Source organism: Trachemys scripta, chromosome 5, assembly GCF_013100865.1.
Source record: "Trachemys scripta elegans isolate TJP31775 chromosome 5, CAS_Tse_1.0, whole genome shotgun sequence".
NCBI classification, from domain to species: Eukaryota; Metazoa; Chordata; order Testudines; family Emydidae; genus Trachemys; species Trachemys scripta.
This window is the reverse complement of record NC_048302.1, coordinates 138,446,612-138,469,805: the sequence shown is the minus strand read 5'-3', so window position 1 is coordinate 138,469,805 and position 23,194 is coordinate 138,446,612. Positions and strand designations below refer to the sequence as shown.

Sequence of the window (23,194 nt, the reverse complement as noted above, 5' to 3'; positions counted from 1 at the left end):
GCCTGGCGCAGGGGACAGGGCGCGGGGACAGAACCCCAGGACGGTCGGGGGGGGAGTCCCACAGCCTGGCGCAGGGGACAGGGCGCGGGGACAGAACCCCAGGACGGTCGGGGGGGGAGTCCCACAGCCTGGCGCAGGGGACAGCGCGCGGGGCCCGCTCACCTGTCGATGATGACGGGGTCAGAGGGCGTCTCGTTGCGGTTCCCGCAGCTCTTCTTGTCACAGCAGCGGCTGGGCCGGGCGAGGGGGAGAGAAGTTGGGGTAAGTGGGGGAGGAGAACCCAGCACCCCCGGCCTGGCGCCCCTCCCACCCCCAGGGACGGCTGATGGGGGCAGGGGGACAGGATGGCCCAGGCTAGGAGCCCCCCACGACCCCTGTGGGAAGCCCCAGAGAGCTGGGGGGCGCCCTGGGGGCCGGGAGTGCTGTTCCCTGGGTGGGAGCGGCTGTCATGGCCCCCGCACAGCTCTGGGGGTGCTCTGGGGCTGGGGGTTAATCACACAGGGGACGAGGCCCTGCTGTGAGCCTGGGGGTGAAGCACCAATCGAGAGGCTCGTCTGCTGGGGGCGCTCAGCCCCCCGGCTCCCCCTGCGCCCCTCTAGCTCCACTCCCCGAGCCCTGGGTAGGTGGGGGGGGGTCGCTGGTGCTCGCTCGCTGCCAGCCAGGTGGGTTCGAAGCGCTGGCCCTGTGGGGGAGGCTCTGCCCCCCACCCCGGCCCCAGTCGCAGCTGGGCCATGGTCAGGCTGGCTGAGGCCGGGCCCCGGGCAGGCAGGGGAGCCCCTGGGCGGCTCCGTTACACAAACAAAGCCGGGGGGGGGGACCCCCCCCCCCCCCCCCCCCCCCGGGACCCCACTAGTCCCTGAGCCCCGAGATCATTAGTGAGGCGCCTGGAGATCAATTAGCCGGGAAAGCCGGCGCTGACACAGCCGCTAATTCCCACAAACACCGAGCACGAGGCTCATAAACAAGGCAGCTCTAATGGGGCACCAGGGACCCCGGCGGAGATGCAGCTGGGGGGAGACGCTCCCGGCCCCGCTGGCTCGCTGCCCATCCCCCCTCCGCCCACCTGTGTGCAGCCGGCTAGGAGACACGGGTCTCCGGCGCTCCAGGGCGGCGCTCCGGGCTGGCCAGCTCGGGCTCCGTCCGTGTGTCGGGCACGGAGGCCCCCCAGTTGCCCCCTTCCTCCCACCAATGCGCCAAACAACCCGGCCACGGCTCTGCCTCCGCCGCCCTCGGAAGGTGCCCTGCGTTCCTGCCCAGCCTGGCTGCGGGGGCCCGGGGGCACGGAGAGAGGAGGGCGGCTGACGCTGGGCGAGGCGTGAGAGCCCAGGCAGAATCGGCGGCCGTGCTGGCAGTGCCCCCCACCGGCCGCGTGCGCAGTGCATGCCGTGCCCGCAGGCCGACTCCCGCAGCCGCGCAGGTGGGTGGACGGGAGCCGGGCGGGGACATGGCCCCTGCGCGTTCTCGCTGCCCCGCCGGCCCCGAGGCAGAGCCCGGCACCTACCTGCACATGATCTCGTGGGTCAGCAGCACGCGGCACATCTCGGGGTTTTTGTCCTGCCCCTCGTAGATGATGGCCTGGTGGGAGAGAGCGCTGGGTGAGGGGATCTGCCAGCGCGCGGCCCGGGGGGTCTCTGATCACAATGGGCACCGGCCAGGCAGGCGTCTTGGACCCTCGCAGGCCGGGAACCTGGGACCGAGCGTCTCAGAGTCCCCGAGGGAACGGAGCAAACTGGGAGCTGCCCGGCCAGGGGGCTGCATGGGCCGGCCAGCCCATCCTCCGCTGGAGCCCGTCGCTCCAGGACCTCGCCCCCCAGGGCCTCCCCTCACTCTGCAGCCCTACAGGCCCTGGGTACCCGCCGGGGGCGATCTCTGCTGCCCGCCAGCTCCGCGTCCTTCCTGTGCTGAGCCCAGCCCAGCTCCCTGCCCGACGCTCGGCCCAACTGTGGGGCCCTCTCACCCCCAGGCGACTTCGCTCCCCCTCGCTCTGCTCCCCCACCCCCTCTCGCTGCCCTTCCCCCCCCTCGGGGCAGCGCAGAGCCGGCCTATCCGTGGGGAGCCGGGGTGGCACCGCTGGAGGGATGCAGGGCTGCGTGCAGCCAACCCAGCCCCAGGCTGAGGGGAGGCGTGAGCTGGGGGCGGGCGAGGGAACCCCTGGACCTGCCCTCGCTCACTTTGCCATGACCCCCAGTGGCTGTGCTGGGCCCGCAGTGCGCTCGGCGCTGTACAGGGCACGGACAGCCCCTGCCCAGGGAGGGCGACCGACGGGCAGGGCCAGCCGCAGGCAGCCCGGCGGAGAGCCCAGGCTCAGGGCTGTCTGCTCCAGGGGCACGGCACGGAGGGTGCCAGGGAAGGGGGCACCTTTGGGCGGGTCTGGACAGGGGCAGGGCTGGGTGCACCGGAGCCATGGGGCCGCTCGCACCCAGGGGGCTGTGGGGAAGGACACGGGTGCTCCTGGGGAAGCCCTGGGGGCAGAAGAAGGCCTGAGATGCAGGCCAGGCCAGGCTGGGGCTGGGGGGCACCTCAGAGGCACAGGAGTTCCTGGGAGTGGTGGAGGAGTGACCCGGTCTGAACCCCCAGCCCCGGACCAGGCCTCCCCCTGCACTGTCCCCAGCTGGCAGCGTTACCTGCTTGGACATGGAGTCGATGAGCCGCACGTAGAGATCCTGCTCCGTCCGCAGCCCTGCGGGGGGAGACGGGGGAGAGATAGGAGACAGTCTCACCTGGCTGTGAAGCTCCATCGATCCCCTCACTCCCGACCCACAGCCCCCTGTTAGCCCAGCGCTGGGCTCCCCCAGCTCTGCTGGTGCCCCTCACTCCCGACCCACAGCCCCCCGTTAGCCCAGCGCTGGGCTCCCCCAGCTCTGCCGGTGCCCCTCACTCCTGACCCGCAGCCCCCACGTACTCCAGGACCCTTCCCTGAGAACGTGCAGCTCGGCACATCGATGGGGAGGCAGGAGACCCACCCGGCCCCTGCTGGACGCAGGATGGACGTGAGAGGGTGACAGGGCTGCAGGCGCTGGGCTGGGGCAGGGAGTCAGTCCTGGGGGCCATACATGGGGCTGAGGCCCCGGCCCCCAGCCCCAAAACCTCCTGATCCCACAGCCCCCTGCTCTGTAGCCCTCAGCCCCCCTGGCACCGGCCCCCTGCCCCTGGCCCTGCAGCCCCCCTGCTCTCCAGCCCCGCAGCCCCCGGCCCTGCAGCCCCCGCCCGTATAGCCCCTGCCCCAGCAGACCCCTGACCCCTAGCCCCTGCCCCCTGCTCCCCTGCAACGCAGCCCTGTCTCCCCGGCTCCTGGCCCCATAGCCCCCTGCCCCCTCTGCCCCCTAGCCCCCGGCCCCATAGCTCCCGGCCCCGCAGCCCCGGCCCCCCTTACCGTTGCTGTACAGCAGTTGCAGGCGGTAGTGGATGCCGTTGTTGGTTTTCTCACCGTTCTGCTCCTGGGGAGGGAGACAGCAGGTCGGCCGGTGGCCGGTGGCTGGGAGCCGAGCCCCCCGGGGGACCTGGGACACGGCTCTCTGCCCCCTCTGCCGAGCTGGGGCGGTCTCCTCCACCACGCAGACGGGCGGGGTGGGATGGACTGAGGATCTGCCGGCTGCACGGGGTCCCCCACCCGGGACGTGAGTTTGGGGGGGTCTCGGCCCCCTTGGGGGTCGGTCTGAGCGGGGCCGGGCTGAGGGGCCCTGGCCAGACGGGGGACAGAACAGCTCCAGCCCAGGCACCGCTCCCCACCCACGGCTCTGCCGATGCCCCTCAATCCCGACCCGCAGCCCCCCCTGGTGCCACCTGGAGGGGGCAGGGAGGGGGAGGGGCTGGCCACGGAGGGGCACAGGAGGGAGGGGACAAGGTTGCAGGGAGGGGGTGAGGCTGGCCATGGGGAGGGGGCGGAGCATAAGGCAGAGGTGGGAGTGGGGTGGGCCACGGGGCAGGAGTGAGGCACAGGGCGGGGTCTAGGGTTGCCAACTTTCTACTCGCATAAAACCGAACACCCTTGCCCCGCCTCCTGCCCCACCTCTGGGGCCCTGCCCCCACTCATTATACCCCCCCCTTCCATTCATTCGCTCATTTTCACTGGGCTGGCTCAGGGGTTTGGGGTGCAGGAGGAGTCTCCGGGCTGGGACCGAGGGGTTCGGAGGGTGGGAGGTGGATCAGGACTGGGGCAGGGGGCAGGGGCACGGGGGGGAGGGTGAGGGCTCAGGGAGGCGCTTACCTCATGCAGCTTCCGGAAGCAGCGACATGTCCCCCCCTCCAGCTCCTACGCAGAGGCGCGGCCAGGCGGCTCCGTGAGCTGCCCTGTTTGCAGGTGCCGCCCCCGCAGCTCCCATTGGCCACAATTCCAATGGGAGCTGCAGAGCCGGTGCTTGGGGTGGGGGCAGCGCACGGAGCCCCCTGGCTGTCCCTACACCTAGGAGCTGGAGGGGGGACCTGTCGCTGCTTCCAGGAGCCACGCGGAGCCAGGGCAGGCAGGGAGCTGCCTTAGCCCTGCTGCCTGGACTTTTAACAGCCCGATCGGCAGTGCTGACCGGAGTCGCCAGGGTCCCTTTTTGACCGGGCGTTCCGGTCAAAAACCAGATGCCTGGCAACCCTAATGGGGGTGGGGCAGGCCACTGGGTGGGGGGGAGGCACAGGGAGGAGGCGAACCTGGCCACGAAGAAGGGGGTGGGCACAGGGAGGGGGCGGGGCTGTCCCCGGGGCGGGCCAGGCTCTCACCCTGTCCTTCTCCACGAAGTCGATGAAGGAGGTGCGCTCGATCTCCACGGGCTGCCCCTGCCGGTCGTACATGGCCAGCACGAAGTGGAAGAAGTTGGATTTCCGCAGGTTGGAGGGCGGCTGCTTCTCGAAATGGGCGCGGGCCAGGCCCACCCCGCTGCAAGGGAGAGCGCAGGCTGCTGAGTGCCAGATGCCTGCAGGGCCCCCCAGCCGTGCCCACCCCTCGCTCCCAGCGCCCGGTGTCCCTGCCATGGGCTCCGCCAATCTCTCCCGCCTGGCTCCCCCTGGGAACCCTGGGCTCCCCCTCGCAGGCCCCGTCCCCCTGGCTCCCCCCCAGCTCCCTGCTCTGCCCCTCACAGGCCCCACCTGCCCAGACCCCGTCCCCCTGGCTGTCCCCCAGCTCCCTGCTCTGCCCCTCACAGGCCCTGCCCGGTCAAACCCCGCCCCCCTGGCTGTCCCCCAGCTCCCTGCTCTGCCTTGGCCCGCCGGCTGCAGAGAAACACCCTGGACGGCCCCCTCCCCAGGGTGCCCAGCCACCATGTTACAGCCGGTGTCACACTACTCCCAGACACCCACAGTCCCACCGAGCGGGTCTCCCCGTCTGCTGGACCCTCCTCCCCCCGCGCACAGCCCAGCTCCGTCGTCCGCCTCACCCCCCCACGCCCATCGGGCCCACACAGACCCTGGCCACAAGGTGGGAGGTGCAGGGGCTGGGTCTGCCCCGTGCTCTGTGCAGCACCTAGCGCGGCCGAGGCCTGACTTAACCCATGCGCGGCTGGTGAGTATGACGCAGCGGGGCCAAGGCTCTGGTGGTCACAGAGGCTTCTCCCCCCAACCCCTGAGTGAATGGGCCCCCAGAGACCACCATAGCCCCCTGCTACAAGCCTGCGTCCAGCACCAGGGTGGGGGAGAGCCCAGTGGCCGCTGCTGAGACGCGTCGAAAATGCCAGAACGCATGACTGAGCTCCCCCTGCCCGGCTAGACGCGGCACATCCTGCCCCACGGCTTGGCAGCCCTGGCTTTCCCAGGAGAGCACCAACCCCCAGAGCTGTGACACCCGGCACCACCGCCATGTAATTCAGATGTGTTGTACAAAGTCTGCCGTGTGAGGTGTCGGTCTAAACGCCTTGCTCTGCTAGACAGACAGATCTCGCTGGGTGGGCTGTGCTCTCGTCGGGTGTGAGGTTACGGAGTTTGGCTTCGTACGTGTTACTGGAACGTGTTGGGGGTTGAAAACACCCACCAGCCGCCTCTCAGGTACAACCGTAAAAAGGCCAAACAATGTTCATGGCCCACTGAGGAAATGCACATGAGGGGACGTCACTCTCCCGACAACCACACATCTGGAAACCCCCCGGGGGCAAGGACTGAACTGGGGGAGGTGCTGGTCCCGGGCTAGAGGGATTTGTAACCTGTGTATGAAAAGCTGGGAAATCCACGCCCCAGAGCCAAGGTAGCCTGTGTCTTAAGCCTCTCCCAGGCTGGGAGTGGGGTGAGAATTATCACTCAGGGTGAGAACCTGCGAATTCATCTCTACCTGTCTGGTGTGTTAAGCTCAGTTTGCAGTTTTGTTTGTTTGCTGGGTAACCTGCTCTGTTTGCTGTCACTTATACTCACCTCAAATCCATCCTTTTGTAGTTAATAAACTTATTTTATGTTTTAATCCGAACCAGTGTGCATTTGACTAAGGAGCCTGGGGAAAATCTCGGCGTGGTTCCCACAAGTGGGCGTTGTTCTCTTCACATTGAGGGAGAGGTGGACCAGGTATTAATCCCATAGGCTGGCCACATTTGACCGGGGCAGGACGGTGCTGCTCTGGGGCCTAGGCTGGGGGGCTGGCGGTCAGAGAGCCTGCGTGTAACTGCAGCTGGGCGTGTCCCTACCTGTGTGAATGCTGGTGAAAGTGCAGACTGGAGGGTGTGTCACCTCGTCACAGCAGCACAGTGTGAGAGGGAGCCCAGGCTGGTGGGTCAGAGGCTCAGTGGTACCCCAGTTCCAGGTGGCAGCCCAGGGGAACCCGTCACAGGAGCACCAAAGACAGGGCTGGGAGGGCACCGGAGTGGCTCTGTGGTAGCTGGTGCAGGGCATGTGGCCACCTGGTCGTGGCACGGACACCTTGAGCCAGGCAGACGTGGGTGCAGACTGACAGGCATTGCACAGACCCCTCCCCTGACATTGGGGGACCCCATCGCGCTGGGCGCTGCACAGATACCCCCCCCCTGAGATTGCAGCTCTGCCAGCGCCGCCCCGGCTCTGCAGCCCCCGCTCTCCCCTTTCGCGGCACCGCTTGAGTGGAACATGGCTCAGGCCAACGGGCCCTGGGAGGAGACGCCCGCACGGCTTTGCTCCTGGGAGGGGCTGGGTCCCTTGGTGTGAACTGCAGCCCCCACTGGCGACCGGCACGAAGGGGTTGGTTTGTGCCTAGACACCTGGCAGCTGGAAACGACTGAGTAATTTCACGCCGTTTACCAAGCCCCTGCTGGTACCGCGACGCTTTCAGCCGCTGCTTGGCCACCACCACGTCTGCCCGTCAGACAACGCCTCACACCCCGGCAGATCCCAGAATGCTTTGCAGCCTTTACACTCCCACAAATCACTTCACCTACCACCAAAATGCAGCCACCTCTGAAACAGGGCGTGGCAGCTGTTTAGCAGCACACAGCACCGCTACCCAACAGCTTAGGGCAGGGGTGGAGAAGATTCGTCTAGCAGAGGGGCCTGGGCGTCAGTCCCTCCCGGCGGCGCGCACAGGGGTCGGCCTGGCCTACCTGCACGAACGGGGGAGACCCGCAGTGTTCAAAACTCCCTGCCGGTTTTATCTGCCTTCCGGTTTGGGAGGCTGGAGGTCATGCTAGGGTCACACAGCGCTGAGAGCTCGGAAAACAGAAGCTGGGTTCCCTGCTAACCCTGCCTCCGGGAGCAGGAGCTCCGAGCAAACCCCCAAATAGTGCCAGACCCACGACAACCCCGACTGCTGCATTCGCCCCCGGCCAGGGGTTCCCACGTGGCCTGCATCTGAGCCGGCTCTGCCAGGGGGCCCAACCGCCAGGACGGGCCAGGAGTCTCCAGGGATGAAAGATTCATCTTGATTTAAAGAGGATGTCATGTGATGAACCCCCCAGGGATACGTCCAACCACGACTGGGCCCCCCAAGCTGTCACCCTACGGCGATCCTGCGTGCCCACGTCATACACAGCAGGGCAAACACTGCCCTCAGTTACCCGGGCTAGGTCTGGGTGTGACTGAGAGCAGGATCTGGGCCTGGATCTAGGCCTGCGGCGCGCACAGCGGGTCAGGGGACGATGCCAAGGGAAATAAATAGATCAGGAATAATTCCTCCCGCCTCGTGATCGAAGAGCGGCCGCCCTCAGGCCGCGGGACGGGTGCTGGCTGTGAGCGAGTCCCCCCCCACAAGCTGGCCGGGGAGTTACGTGGCTGTTTGCTTTCCTGGCCCCGTCTCCCATTCGGGGATGGGGACGGGGCCGTGAGGCGGGGCGGTTTCATGTCAGCCGGCTCGGAGCCCGAGCGACAGAGCCGTAACTGTCCCGTGTGGTGCACGGGCCGGAGGGAGGGGGGGGGGGGCGGGTGTTGTTTAAAGGCACAGCCTGAGGAGACCCCCGTGCAGCTGGCTCTGGAGAGATGCCCCCCCCGCCGTCTCTGCCCCAAAGAGCAGCCCCGCCCCCGGATAACTCAGCACGCAAAGGTCCAGAGCCCCCCAGGCCTACCCGTGCGGCCGTCTGCCAGGCCCTGTCTCCTGACACACACCCCCCCCCCCCCCAGGGAGCCGGCAATTCAGCCTCGGCTGGGCCCGCGTGTGCAGAGACCCGGGATGCCCAGGTCCGGGGACACTGCAGGGAAGTGGGCCTGGCCTGGCCCGGCCCCTCTGCCGACAGCAGGGAGCTCCCTGGGCGGTTTGGGGCAGTGGCGCCTGCTCTCCCTGGGGGCCGTGTCCCGTTGCCCCGGCCGGTACCGCATTTGCCGGTTCGAGACCGGGAGCCGCCCCTGGCTAATGGCTGCTGGTGACCCCACGTGCCATGAGTTCGGGGGTCTCAACCGCGCTCCTCGCTGGGAGCACCGGCACCAACCGGACCCAGCCTGGGCGGGGCGGCTACCCAAACTCCCCTCGCCCCAGAGCGGGGTCCCCCCAGGGCAGGGCCAGGGGGGCAGCCAGACCGGCCATCGCCCAGGCGGGAGGGGGGGGACGAGGGGGCATCAGGCTCCAGGCCCCTCGTGCCGGCCCCAGGCACCCACGAGCACAGCCGATAAAACATCGCCACCTGTTGGCCGTTCTGCCAAGTGCACCAGGAATCCTCCCCTGCCTTGACCCTCCCCTGCTTCCCGGATCGCAGCCGGCCCAGACTGACTCCCTGGCAATCCCCCTGGGCAGGGGCCTGCCAGGCTGTGCCCGGGTGAGGGTGTCGCTCCTCTAGGGCAGAGCCCACTGTCCACAGAGCCTAGATGCCCCGGTGACTGGACAGACGGACAGACAGGGTGCGGGGAGCCCTCAGGGCTCTGGGTGCGAGGGTGCCCAGGGCCCTGGGTGCGAGGGTGCCCAGCTCCCCCGGGACCCCTCTCTGCATAACCGAGGGGCAGAGCCCGTCCCTTGGACACCAGTGAGAGTTTGCCATTGATGTCAATGGGGCAGCCCCAGGGCTCCCCCTCTGCAGCCAGCCCCAGCTCCCCAAGGAGAATGCGCCCTGCCCCATCTGCTGCACATCTCTGGGTCAGCTCACCATATGCAACCGACTCTGGTGGCTTAGACCTATCAGAAAATCAACACACACTGTGCAGGGCTAGCGGGGGGCTGCGGGTCGGGAGTGGCTGGACTGTGTGTGGGGAGCTTGCCCAACTCACCCCTGACTCTAGCCAGCATTACCCAACCCCTCCCTTTCACAACATTCAATTCCTGGCCCAGATCCCCCCCGGCCCGACGGATCCCGGCCCGGCCCCCGCGCACACAGGGCAGGGGAGGAACTAGCCCATCACCCTTCGCAGCAGGGTTGGGGCTGCCCTGGCCTCCCTGCGGGTGGGGAAGCTAGAGAACCAGTGAGAGCCCCTAAACGTCCATGTTGGGGCTCCCATGCAGCACCCCCAGCCTAGGGACCCCTCTGACTCGCCACCCATCAACCCCCCATTCATCTGGAGGAGCCCATCTCCGGACAGCCCATCAGGTCACAGCTCCACCCCCCGCACCTTGGCTGGGTCTGTGCCCTCCATCTGGGCACTTCCTGAAACACCCACACCACTGACCGGACGCTGCCACGATGCACACAACACTAGTCATGAGCCGGCTGGTGTGGGCCCCCCTGCCTCCACCGGATGGGATCAGAACAGAACGGCTGGCTGTGTGTCATGGGCCCTATACTGGTAACGGAGATTCTCCTGCAGCTCCGGTGCCTCTGAAAGCTGGAGGAGCCCAGTCCTACTCCAGCTGCTGCCACCAGTTTCCAGGCAGCCTTGGCGAGCAGAGAAGAGCTGCGCGGTCACAGGTTGTCACAAGGGCCTTGCCCCTGGAGGCAGAGCCCCCCACAGTGCTGAACCCCATCCTCAGATTGGCCGCCTGTAACGAGGAGCTTACACCCACCTCTCAAAGAGACAGTGGGGAGCTGCAGCCCGGGAACCGGCTCTCTGCCAGCCAGACCTATTGACAAAAGCATGAATCAAAACGTTTTGTGATTTTAAAAAAATCAAACCTGCCCCCCGCACTCCTGACCTCTCTCTGCCTGCGTGGGGTCACGTCTTCAAGTCTCCCCACAACCAGGCAGGGCAGAAATGGACTTTGCAAGTGAATCTGAGCTTTCCTCTAAACCCATCACGTGACTCCAGGAGCTGGGGCTCTGAGAGACGCACCAAATACCACGAGACTCGCGCTGCAATCCGTGATGTACCAGATCACAGCACACCTGAGCAAGGACACACAGGTCCCCAATTGCTAGCCCCCCTCCCCCTTAAACACCCCCCCACTGTCTGCGACCACACGCCTGGGAGAGCGAGTAACAACGAGCGGGCATTTGTGTCTCGTTTTGCTCCTTTGTGACGGGTGAAGAGAGGCTGGAAGGTTTCTTCCAACAGCCCCTTTCCCCAGCTTGTGTTTCGCACGAGCTCCGCTCCGGCGAGCCGGGGATGACGCACACGTCGGCCGGGTTGTTCCGAGGAAGCGGATTCTAGTCGGGCTCTTGAAGAGGCCAGTGGGTTTGGTTCCCACCTAATGAACTCCAATGCTTGGCGCACCCTGGGGAGAAAGAGCCTCTTTGCTAAACACGCCCCCTGCAGCCCTTTGACGCGGGTTTGCCATGAACTGCCCGGAGAGCTCCTCCTCCGCCCGAGCCCGGGGACAGCCCAGCCCACATCCCTCGTATCTCGCAGATAAAAACCAAGGAGACCCCCAGCTGCCTTTCTCCACCACAGAGCACCACACAACGGGCCATGTTGAAAAGCCCTTTGGCGGAAGCCTGTGAACACCCCCCACGCGCCGGGCCTCAGCCCAGGGCCCTGAGAGCTGACGCTGCCCGGAGACGGCCGGGGAAGCCCGGCTCACCGAAGGGCCAAAGGCGTGGGCTCCCTGGGATCTCTGAGCCTGTGACCAGCCCTGGCCCCGGCGCGCCCGGCGAGTCCCGTACGCCCCCAGCCTTGGCGTGACCGCGCCCCACGGGAGGGACGGGAGAGGGCTACCGCACTGCTCGGCTGACGCTCCTCAATCCCGACCCGCAGCCCCGGGCTCCCCGCACCCCATTCTGCAGCTGCCCCCCGGACCCCGGAATTGGAGCGATTCTGGGGCTGCCCCCCACAGACCCACCCTCGCCCTCCCAAGAGGAACCCGCACAGTTTTGACTCCTTCAACATATATCTAGAAAAAAGGCACCGCCATGACCCAGGGGTCCCCAGGGAGGCGGCTTCCCCATGCCCCGTTTGATCGAGCCCACGGCTTGGGCCCCTCGCGCCCCGGCCTGTTGGGCCTGGTCTGAGAACGTTACACGCCCCAGGGAGGCCCAGCCCCTGTCGGCCCCACTGGCAAGAGACCGTCTCTGGAGCTGACCCTAGAGACTCCCCTGGGGGCGGGGATGCGGGGGCTGCAGAGCACAGGTGGGGGGACCCCCGATCACCACAGGGCAAGGAGTGCAAAGGCGCATGGCCCCCATAGCCCCGGCACGGAGCCACTGAGAACCAGCCCCTGGCTTGTGGGACGCCGTGGGGCCAGGGGGACCCGCTGTGATCCAGCCATGCTCAGCAGCGACAGAAACCAGCCCACAGGGCCCCTGCGTGCAGTGTGCCGGGGGGGCATTGGGGGCAGAACGCACCGCACAGCCTGGGGGAAAGCTACCAGCGCTGGGCCTGCCCCCTGGACACCCAGGGCTCCACGCTCCGGCTGCCCCGGCCCCCTCTGGGGGGTGTGGGGTCTCTCAGGGGCACAGCCTGCCCCTAGGCAGCCCCCCTCTGCCCCCTGCCAGGGGTATTTCCCCTATACGGAGCTGGAAGGAGGGCCATATTGACTGTCCGGTGCCCGCCTCCGGCTCCTTCCATCCGGGGGGCTTAGAGTGCTTTACAGGCAGCCGTGAGTGAATTCGCACAGCCCTTCCCCCATCCCCCCAGCCAGGCACATTGTCCCCCTTGTACAGACAGGGACACTGCGGCAAGGTGAGGGGGTGGGACTCAGCTGAGGCCCCACAGCAAATCAGCGGCAGAACTGGGAACAGAACCCAGGAGTCCTGATCTCTCCCCTTCCCCACCCCAAAAACACACACAAAGAGCTACACAACCTGACGTGTGTGTATACACACACCCCCACACCGCCCTGGGAAAACCTTCCACCTCCACTCCCCCGGGCCAGCTCCAACAGCGGGGTGCGGACATCGTGCTATGGGGCAGCCAGCCCTGGGGTCACGTCCGGACCCAGGCTCACCTCAGCTTCCTCCCCCTGGCCAGCCCACTCCTGCAATGCCCAGGCTCGCCTGCCCATCCAGGGGTCAGCAGACTGCCACCCGCCTCCCCGCCGAGGGCCGGGCACCCCGTGTCTGTCTGTCAGTCCCGCGGGCTCTCAGCAGCTCTGTGTCTAGTCCCAGGCCCGGGGCCATGCGGGGTGCGGAGGTGGGCTGGGCGGGACCCAAGGCTGCCGTCCTCTCTGCCCCCAGCCCCCTCTCCTCTGCTCCATAGCACTCCCCTCGGAGACCGATCCACAGGGCTGGGGGGGCTATGGAGCCAGGAAAGCCCTGGGGCACAGACACGCTGAGGGAGCCCCCTCGGGGGGCAGGGGGAGCCGCTCCTCAAGGTCTAGGCAGCTCTCGCCCCCCTGCTGCGGAGCTGCTGGCGCTAGGAGCTGGGCAGAGCCCCCCCAAACTCAGCTCACCCGTGACCACCGAGCAGTATTTCCAGGCGGGGCCAACAGGGCGTCCCCACTGCCTCCTGGAGGGGCACCCAGCTCCCTGCCCGTCTCTTTCGGCACATCTACCCGGCCCTCCGCCAGGGCCAGCTCCTGCGCGAGCCCCTCGGACACCCAGGGGCAGCGCACGTCTCCAGCCTCCGGGCCGTGCCATCGCGGGAGGGATAGCTCAGTGGTTTGAGCATTGGCCTGCTAAACCCAGGGTTGGGAGTTCAATCCTTGAGGGGGCCATTTAGGGATCTGGGGCAAAAATCTGTCTGGGGCTTGGTCCTGCTTTGAGCAGGGGGTTGGACTAGATACCTCCTGAAGTCCCTTCCCACCCTGATATTCTCTGATTCTCCCGGCACGCGGCTCCCTGGAAACCTGAAACCTGGTTCCTGCCATAGGGCCCAGCCAAAGGTCCCCTCCATGCCCCCTTCCCACCAGCAGAGCCGCCCCAAGCCCCTTTCTGGTGACATGCCTGCGGCTCGGCCGAGGGCCAGGCACCCGTTTGTAACCTCGCCCCTGGTGGCCGGAGCCGGGGGGGCCGGGACGTCGCCAGACTAGAACTCGAGGGGACGCGGCGAGACGAGCACCTGGGCAGCGAAGTGGCCAAGTGGGCGGGTGGATCCATGAACAGAGCCGCTCCGTCCCCAGGGCTTTGGTTTCAAGCCGTGGCGGAGAGGAGAACCCGATTCTGCTCCCACTCAAATCAACGGCAAAACTCCGCCGAGTTCATCGGCGCCCGGTCGGCCTGGATCCCCAGGGGCCCACGTCCAAGGACTGGAAGGGACCGACGCGGCTTCATTCAGCCCAAAGGTCCATCTAGCCCAGTATCCTGTCTGCCGACAGTGGCCAGTGCCACGTGCCCCAGAGGGAGTGACCAGCCGTCATTCTCTGGCTCCCCTGCCAATAGCCAGAGCTGGGCCAAGCGCTCCCCGCCCCCGGCTCATTAGGGACTGTCCCTGGCCGTGCAGAGGGCAGCCGGCCCCCCGCCCGCTCGCCAATCCTCCGCGGCAGAGTCTCGACCGGCTCTCGGCCAACGATCGTCCCCCTTTGCCCAAAGTTAGGCCTGTAGGTCCCGTGGCAGCCCCCTGACAACACAGCGGGGAGGCAACAGCTCCCAAGCGAGCGCTCCATGGCTGGGAACGTGCTCCTGGCGAACGCCCGTGTGAGCGTCTCCTGCACGTAGTCTCCAGGAAGGGAGAGGAGGGCAGCCACGAGGCAGTGGCCATGGCTGGGGACCTGGGAGACCTGAGTTCAATTCCCTGCTCTGCCAGAGTCCTTGTGTAACGTGGGCCAGTCGCTCTGTGCCTCAGTTTCCCCTCGGTGCGATGGGGAGAATGGCCCTGCCCTGCCTCCCAGGGGTGCGTGAGGATGAAGCCAGGAAAGAGGGATGATACTATGGAGATGGGGCAGACAGTACCCGAGCTAGAGCCCCGGCGACAGCAATTCACACAAACCGTCCCAGGAAAAGCCTTTCCGCTACGTGCTCAGTACCGACGGCAAACCCGCCAGCCAAACCCTGCTCAGAAATCCCCCCGGCCTTTGTCGCGTGAGGCCCCCCTGGGACAACCCTCCCCCGGGCCAGCTCCGACAGCGGGTATGGACGGGCTCCAGCATCGTGCTATGGGGCAGCCAGCCCTAGGGGCATCCTGGGTGTTCACTTCAGAGTCTTCTGGCCAGCATCCTGGTTAGCTGGGGTGACCAGATGTCCTGATTTTATAGGGACAGTCCAGATATTTGGGGCTTTGTGTTATACAGGCACCTATTACCCCCCACCCCCGTCCCGATTTTTCATACTTGCTGTCTGGTCACCCTCTGATTAGCCCAATATTCATATGGGGCCCCTCGAAACCTCAGAGCCTGGCTGGGTTTCTTGGTTTATAACCTGGGCGGGGGAGGGTTAAAAAGCTCCAGGTTGGAAGAAGAAAATAACTGAAGGATGCGCTGGGTTGGCAGGAGTGGGCGAGCTCACTTGCCGGCCAGCTGGGGAAGCCGATTGGCCTGATGGCTAAGGAGAGCCGGCAAACGCGCCGAGGCCCCTGGGGCCGCCCCGGCTCGGGGTCAAGGCCGTTTGCACGAGATGAGCGTTGCCCTGGGGAGCTGCGGCTCCCCACAGGAGAGAGGCCGGGGGGAGCAGAGAGAGCGGAGAGGAAAGTGTGGCCGGCCTCAAGCCTCTGTCCTCCGGCCCCGTGCCCTGCGCCTGCACCATGTGGGCGAGGACGGGCGCTCTAGAATCCGACGCAGCCACCCGCCATGGGGGCCCGACGCACGGTAACCGAACCGCGCTGGCGCTGCGCCTCCCCTTTGCTTTTGGGTTCCTGCTGGGAAGCCAGCGAGCCCGGCTCTTAGTGGCCAGGAGCTGACGGGAACGGAGCTGACAGCTGGATCTCCCCCCACCCCGCTGCAGGTAGAAAGCCTGTTTCACTGCAGCATTTCTCATGAATAAGTCACGGGGAACACAGGTCTGAAAAAGCCCTCCCCCCCAGCCACGGAGCCCCCGCTGCCGAGCGCCACGTTCCCCGCAGCTCGCCGCGATTCCCTTCCTCCCACTGCTGCTCTCCGTCCAGTCGCTCAAAAGCTCCGGGGAGGGCTGGTAAGTTTCAGGCACAGTGATCAGGGTGCTGCTGTTTGGTTTGGGGGGATTTTAACCCAGCCTCGCCTTTTCTTTTGCACCTGAACTAGGGCAGCTGTGACCAGAGGGGCCGGGACTGGGTGGCTCCAGCACTGACCCTGCACAGGCTCTCGCCCACGGGTGACACAGTCACCAGAGCCGCCTCGTTAGTCCAGAAGGCTCCACGTACATGGTGACTCGCAGGAGTCACTCTGCCGGATCGGGGCCTTCCCTGCCTCTGCAGCCGGCGAGCGTCGGTGACAATCCATCGAGGGCCCTGGCCAAAAGCTAGACCTAGCAGCCGGGTGGGACCGGTTTGGCCGAGGGCTGCGCACAGCTGCCAGGGCCGCGGGAGCAGGAGGGAAACGCTGCCCGAGCCAGACCCTTCCGTGGGGCCCGGGAGTGTGCAGCGGGCCACGGCACGGCAGAAACCCGATCACGTGCCACACAATGAACCAGAGAGTCCTCGACCGCCCAGCCGGGCTCCTGGCCGTTCCCAGAGCCACCTCGCTGCCCGCTCCCCACGCTAAGCAAGGAGAGACTGGAATGAAACCGCCCCCATGGGCCCTTTGCTCGGGCAGAGGCGGCTGGAGACACAAACCCCTCGCCCACGCTAGCAAGGCAGGGGAGCCGCTCCATGGCGAAGGCTGGGCTAAAACTTCCCTCTCAAGTGGGCGCAGATGGCAGGAAAGGGAGGGCTCACTACGCCCACCCCGCCCAGCCTGCCGCGGTGCCGTGTACGGCCCGGCGACGGCTCGGGAAGGTCATCCCGTGGAGCCGATTCGGTGACCGGCTGGCCCATTCCCCCTGCTCTCCCCCATCCGGCTCCCCCGGGAGGTGTCCCGGCTCTGTCCAGTCTGACGCAAAGTGTCACGATCCCCTGGCAGAGGCACCCAGCTCCCGGGAGTTGGCACCCAGGCCTGCCACCTTCCCTTGCCCGTCGGGGTGATCACGCGACCGCCTTTAACTCCACGCCACTTCCCCACGGCCGGGAAGGAGCGAAACAAACAAACAGACAAACTTCGAGCACCCGAGGCAGCCGCCCCGCAGTTAATGGCTGCCTCTCTCGTCTCGGCGCTGCGGAGACCCCGGTGCGCTGAGTGCCGGGCCCGGCTGCCATTAATTATTAAAGGAAAGCAGAGCATTTCCTAGCAAACGAGCCCAGCGAATGTCTGTTACAGGAAAGCATCAGCTTCCACTCCTGGATCCTCCAGGAACAAGGGGCACCAGGCAATTACGCTGCCGAGACTCTTCCTTCGTTAATTCCAGAGAGGGGCCAGGCCCCACTAGCGCAAATCAGCAGACGTTGATGAAGCCACTGAGTTACACCAGCTGGGCCCTGGCCCTTCGGCTCTGCAAATGGCCACACCGGGTCACCGGGTCTCCACTGATTTTATCCTCCTGCTGGGAGCCTGCGGGAGGGAATGATCCTGCATTGGCCCGGGGAGGGTGGGGGACGGGATCTAACGGGTCTTTGCAGGTGGCGACTTGTGTGACTTTACTTTTAATAACCGGCCCCCGAGCGGAGCGACTCCCACAAAGAGCCCGGCGACGCGCCCGAGCAAACCCAAACCGCAGCCCCCGGCAGCTGCCTGAGGGCAGAGAGCGAGTATGTGCGTGCAGCCCACATTCCCGCCTGGGTCTGCCAGTGTGTGCCACACCTGCCACGCCTGTGTGGCGGGCGCTGGCTGGATCTGGTCAGTACAGACATTGGGAGACAAGAGGATGGGAACGGGGGACCACAGGGAAACCTGGGCCCCCAGCTGCCCTGGCTCTCGCGGGGCGGGCTGGGATAGGCACTGCCCAGCCAGACACACACGCTCCCGGGCTGCTGCCTGACTAGTTCCTGGGCTGGCCTGGGTCTGCCCCTGGAGATCAGGCCCGGTTGCTCCCCGGTGCTGGCCGTCTCCTCGTTTCAACACGCACAGCTCTCAGCTGTCGGCCCGGGTTAACCAGCCCAGCGAGAGCGCTGAACGGGGTTCCTGGCGACAGGATCTGCCTTTGATCTAGTCCCTCCGCTGACCTTGCCGAAAGGCCATTTTCTCCAGCCCTCCTTCAGCGCTCCAGGGGTTAATTCAACCCACAGCACCCCAGACTTGCGCCCAGGGCTTGAGCGGGAAGTCTTTGGCACCTCTCCAGAGGGCTGACCTGGGTCCCAGCGGAGCTGCAGGGAGCTGGGGGCACACAAGGAAGGCAGGATCAGGCCCCTGGCGCACAGCTCAGAGGTGGCAGCAGAATGGGGGGGGCTAGAGCCAGCCCCCAGCTCTATGACGCTCTGCTCGGGGGAGCTGCTCCCTGCTGCCCGGGTACACAACGCTCCCGACAGGGCCAGATCCTCGCCGGGTGTAAATCAGTAAAGGGCCTAAATCTGCTTTAATACGAGAGCGATGTTGTTCTTTTCCACTGCAACAAATTCAGGTGTCTCCCCCTCCCCTGCACAGCCCGGCCCTGCTCTGCCCCTCCCGTATCCTCCCCTGGCACATTCCCTGCCCGGTGCCCACTTCCCCGTCCCGCAGTGCCCCTGCTACACCGGCCCCCCTCCCTGCACGGCTCTGTCACATCCCTGCCCTCCTCTTCCCAGCGCCACCTGCCCAAAAGTCCCCGCTGGAGAACGCGCCACGTGAACGGACCCAGACGAGCTCCATTGAAGTCAAGAGAACCCTGCTGATTCACGCTAGCAGAGGGTTTGGCCCAGGGCATTTCATCTCTCCCCCTAGCCCTCCGTGCATGGCTTATTGTCTTGCACTGGGATCCCGCTGGTGCATTTGGAAAGGCCACACGTGCTTCTCCAAACCCTAAGGATTAATTAGCGCCTCTATCCAAACCCTGGGCTGAAAATCCAGCTCGGGGGAACCGTGGTTTTGCCCTGGTAAAATTGCTCTTCAGTCAGGGAGAGGGAATCACTCAGCCCTTGGAGTTAAGGGGGGTGGGGGGATGAACAACTTGGGGAAGGGAAAAAAATCCCCATCAGGTGCAATTAGCCAGGAGCTCAAATTGTTCCTGCCTTTGATCTAGTCCCTCCGCTGACCTGGCCGAAAGGGAGATCTGGGCCAGGATGCCTGGGGATCAGGATAAGGCAGCGAAGTTAAGGACAGCCTCCCGCGCCCACGAAGGGGTTCGGTGCCTTTCTAACAGCGTCAGTTTGAAGAACTGCTGCGTGTTTCTGCACCCATTGTCCCAGCCCCAGCCCCCAAGCAGAGCCCACCAGCATTATTAGCCACGGGCGTTAATCTGGACACCAGAGTTAATCCCTGAAACAAAAGCCAACACACATTCGGTACTGCAGGAAACCTCTCTAAGTGCAAACCTTCTCCCCACTCTGACCTCAGAATTCAACCCGAGCTCTCGCAGGATCGCGGGAGGGTTTGGCTACAAGGCCAGGCTGGAAATCTTTTATTAAGCGTAATTTTTGTTGGGTTAGGCAATATGGGAGCCCCGAAAAGGGGGGGAAGAATCTTGGAATTTGTCAGTTTCCCTGTGAACATCTGTCTGGTTCTGCCTGTTATTGCAACCAGTGTGAGGGGGGGAATAAATCTCCCCTTTCATCCTACGCCATTCTGCCCTGCGTTAGGTATTTATTTTTCAATCCGAGTTTCGCCCCTCCCCTCCCTGGCAGGGGGCTGGGAGGGTTAATTGCTCAGTGTTTGCAAAGCGCTGTCTGAGTGCTAACGGGGCAGAGCCCAGCCTCCGAGCTGGGCGTGGGGCTCCAAGGGCCGCTGCTGTGCCTGGTTGCAGGGGGTTATTCCCTCAGCCATCAAGGCTGCCTGGCCTAAAAGACGCTTCTGGGGACCGGCCCCACCAAGCCCAGGAGTGGAAGAAGGGGATGCTGATCCCTATGGGCAGAATACCAATAGCACTGAGGAGAGGCAGGGCCTGGCGCTAGCTACAGAAACGTAGCCCCAGTCAGCGGTGAGCGCCCCTCTCCTCCGTGCCCCGCACACAGCCCTCGTGGCTGGGTGTCAGGCACACCCTGGGGCAGGGCCGGCTCCGGCATGTCTGGAAAAAAAACCCACGATTGGCGGCAGCAATTGGAAGAAGAAGAAAAAAAAGCCACGATCGCGATCGGCGGCAATTGGGGAAAAAAAACAAAAACACTGCGATCGGCGGCCGCAGTTCAGGGCGGGTCCTTCGCTCCTAGAGGGAGTGAGGGACCTGCCGCCCCCGAATTGCCGCAGGTGCCGCCCCTCTCCCTTGGCCGCCCCAAGCACCTGCTTGTTAAGCTGGTGCCTGGAGCCGGCCCTGACCTGGGGGGTGCTTCAGAGAGACGGGGCAGAATTCCTGCTAATCTGCCCTGCTTTGTCTGGTGAGTGCCTCAGTGTAACCTTCGGGGATGGAAGGCGATAGGTGGATCTGAAAAATGTACTAGGTTAAGTTGAGCACTGGAATGGGTTCCCTAGGGAGGTGGTGGAGTCTCCTTCCTTAGAGGTTTTTAAGGTCAGGCTTGACAAAGCCCTGGCTGGGATGATTTAGTTGGGGTTGGTCCTGCTTTGAGCAGGGGGTTGGACTAGATACCTCCTGAGGTCAGTTCCAACCCTGAGATTCTATGATAAGATAGATCGATAGACACAGGGGTATTTGGGGATGGATAGATAGATAGATATGACTTTTGTATGGTTACGATCACAGGGTTTTAAAATAAGCCTTTCCAATTTCTCCAGGGACCGCCACACAAACACCAGCCCCAAATACATTGAATAAAGTCCTGCTCAGCCTGCTTGCTTCTGATGCTTAAAACTCGCCTAGACTCAGAATTAGGAAACAGAGAAAACGGAACAGCCAGCTTGGGGATAGACCAGACAGGAACTAAGAGGTCTTGTACCGTCTCCTCCGCAATTCTACCCTGGATATTTCAGTTCTGTTTGACAGTTTGAGGTGAGTTTCCAAGTCCAGAATAGCAAGAGGGAAATACACTACACCCGAGGAGCTGCTGTGCGGCACGCTGCAGGGAAGAAGGCTACATTAAGATCAGGGCTTACACCAAGGTTTGGTCAAGTTCACTGCCTCGTTAGGAAAACACCCGGCTAGGGAATTTTGCCTAAAGTCGAGCGCTCCAGCACCTCTCCTTCTGTGAAAACCCAGCTGGACAGTGAGTTGGAAAGACAACCGAGATGCTAAATCATATTACATCTATCTATCTATCTATCTATACACACACACACTTTACAGATTATCTAATGCACATTATTTTCATAATCTCAATTTCCCCTCTGCGTAACTGAACTAAAGTCATTGTTAAAGGAGAGCAGAAATCAAAGCTTTGGGAACGTTCAAGGATCAATAAAAAAAACAATTGAAATCAAAAGAAGCAAACATCTATGTCCTCCAAGCACAAAGACATAGGATTCACATAGTCCTGTTTAGCAACGTACAGAAACAATCTAAGGGGATGAAGTCAGGTCCACTGTAGGTAGCTGTCGCCATCCTACACAACAAAGAGAGGTGTCTATTTGTGCATTAGAAACCTGAAAAGTAACGCCTGCCACGCTTCTAAATTTCCACATTAAAATCCACGATCCTGGTAGGGAACATCAATAAAGTCACCAATTAAAAAACCAAACCAAACCAGTCCCCACACATCCACCAGTCCTGAGAACTTTCCCTGACAATTAGAGTCATGGATCTGAAGTTTCAAAACTGTGGGTGTTAGGCAAAGGAGGAGTGGGGGGAAAAAGGAACAAATTTTCCTGCATCTTGGAGATCCTCAGCTATCTTTGCAACAGTTTTGCCATTTCAGCCAGAAGTGTTAATTTCAAAACACTTTCCAACTGCCTGGGGAAAGGAAATACAACCCCGATTGTTTTTAATAATGTTAGCTGATCTCCCTTGTCATTTCCAATCGAAATCCTTTATGATTCTGCTGAGAGATACATCTGAAAGCATTTATATTTCTGCAAGTTCTGACGCTTTTCACAGCTTTAAGAACAACCCCCAAAAGTGCATTTCTCTCTCTGGTCTCCTTGGTATCAGAACAGGTTTAAATGGTTTATCATCACTAGGCAGAAGGCGCTTCAACAAAACGCTGGTAATTTTAAACCTCCCAAACTTGAGGGGGGAGGGAAGACAGAAGGATAAAATGTAGGAAGAACAATAAGAATTGGGCTCTGAAATTCCTCTTAGTTAATTCTCCTTCTAGGAAGCCTCAGTATTTACTTCTTTGGCGGTTTCCTCACCAACCAGCTCAAACAATAAAGACGCCAATTAGAATAAAATTCCCAACTTTCCTACATAAACACACTCCCCCTCTAGCATAAAGCTGTGGGCCAGGTTTGTGCTGGTCTGGCGGGTCCAGGCTGGGCTCCCGGGGGTCGGGGTCTGGCTCTGGGAGGAGATGTGTGCCCGCCCAGAGCAGTGGGATGACAGCTTGTTTTGCTGTGAAGTGTCAGGGCTGGGGCAGGCTGGTCCCTTACCTCTGGGCTGCCGTGTTGGCATCCAGGATCCCAGCGCTTTGCATCCAGGACCTTACGGATGTCAGTCCACTGGTCAAGGGTTCTTCTTTCATGGTCAGCCCTCCTCTGGGGAGACCCTCCTGGATGGAGAACATCAAAACAGCCTTTGAAAGGGGAAGGGGGGGGGGGATCAGCTCGCCCCGCAGCGCCCCCAGGCCACCTCCCGGGGGGAGACAGGAGGGATGGAGGCTCCACTGAAGCAATGGACACCAAAAGTTTGGCCAAACTTATAGAAAAGGCTAGAGAAGGGGGTGGGGGTCCGACTCCCCAGAGCCCAGCTCAGAGCAGCCCAGGGCTCGGGGTCCAGGGCAGGCTCAGGCCAGTGTCCCCCCCAGCCACAGCCCAGGAGCCCCTCGGGTTCCAGCCGGGGCAGCCGCCTCTGGGCGCGTCGTTTCCAAGCGGAGCGAGGGCTGGTTCTGGGGGGCGGGAGGTCCAGGGAAGTTGGCGAGAGGAGCAGCCGCCAAGTGCAAATCAGCGGCGGGGAGGGGCAGGGTTTGCGCAGGGGGGGAAGCCGAGCAGGGCAGGAAATCCCAGCGGCGGGGCCGGGGGAGGAGGCAGGCGGAGGGATGGGGGGAGCCGGGATGCGGGCGCGGAGCGGGGCCGGCGCTGGTTACCATCCAGGCGGGGGCCGCGGGCTCGGCGCTCGGCGGCGGGCGCTCCCGGGGGGAGCCGGGGGGCCGGAGCGCTGGGCCGGCCGCTTCCCCTCCGCCTCCTGCCGCTGCGGCTCCTCCGGCCCTCGCCGGGCAGCAGCACCAGAAGCAGCACCAGCCGCCCCGCCGCCGCCGCCGGCCCGGCCCCCGGGCAGCCGCCGCTCTGCGCCCGCGGGCGGCCCCGTCCCCGGCCGGCCTGGCCGACCCGGGCCATGCCGCCGCCTCCTCCCCGGGGAGGGCGGCCGGGGGGAGGCGGGGGCCGGAGCCGGGCAGGCTGACATCATTCCGGGGAGGAGCCGGCGGCGGGGGGCGAGGGGCAGCGCCGGGGCAGGGAGCAGCCCCTGAGACCCGCCCGGGGAGCGGGACCCCCAACGCGCCCCCCGATCCACCGGGCTAAAGGGACCCCAACGCGCCCCCC

At 64.1% G+C, this 23,194-nt stretch overlaps 1 protein-coding gene across 1 annotated transcript in view; it reads right to left on the bottom strand.

Moving 5' to 3' along the window:
• Nucleotides 1-22,893, bottom strand: part of EBF4 (EBF family member 4) — a gene marked incomplete in the record, with an annotated part of 82,070 nt that extends 59,177 nt beyond the window's left edge. Inside the window, 7 exon segments of the mRNA XM_034772381.1 lie at nucleotides 163-231; nucleotides 1,502-1,575; nucleotides 2,625-2,680; nucleotides 3,374-3,437; nucleotides 4,708-4,864; nucleotides 22,088-22,206; nucleotides 22,741-22,893. Coding sequence (XP_034628272.1) covers nucleotides 163-231; nucleotides 1,502-1,575; nucleotides 2,625-2,680; nucleotides 3,374-3,437; nucleotides 4,708-4,864; nucleotides 22,088-22,206; nucleotides 22,741-22,743 — 542 coding nt within the window.
• Between the last annotated feature and the right edge of the window lie 301 nt (nucleotides 22,894-23,194).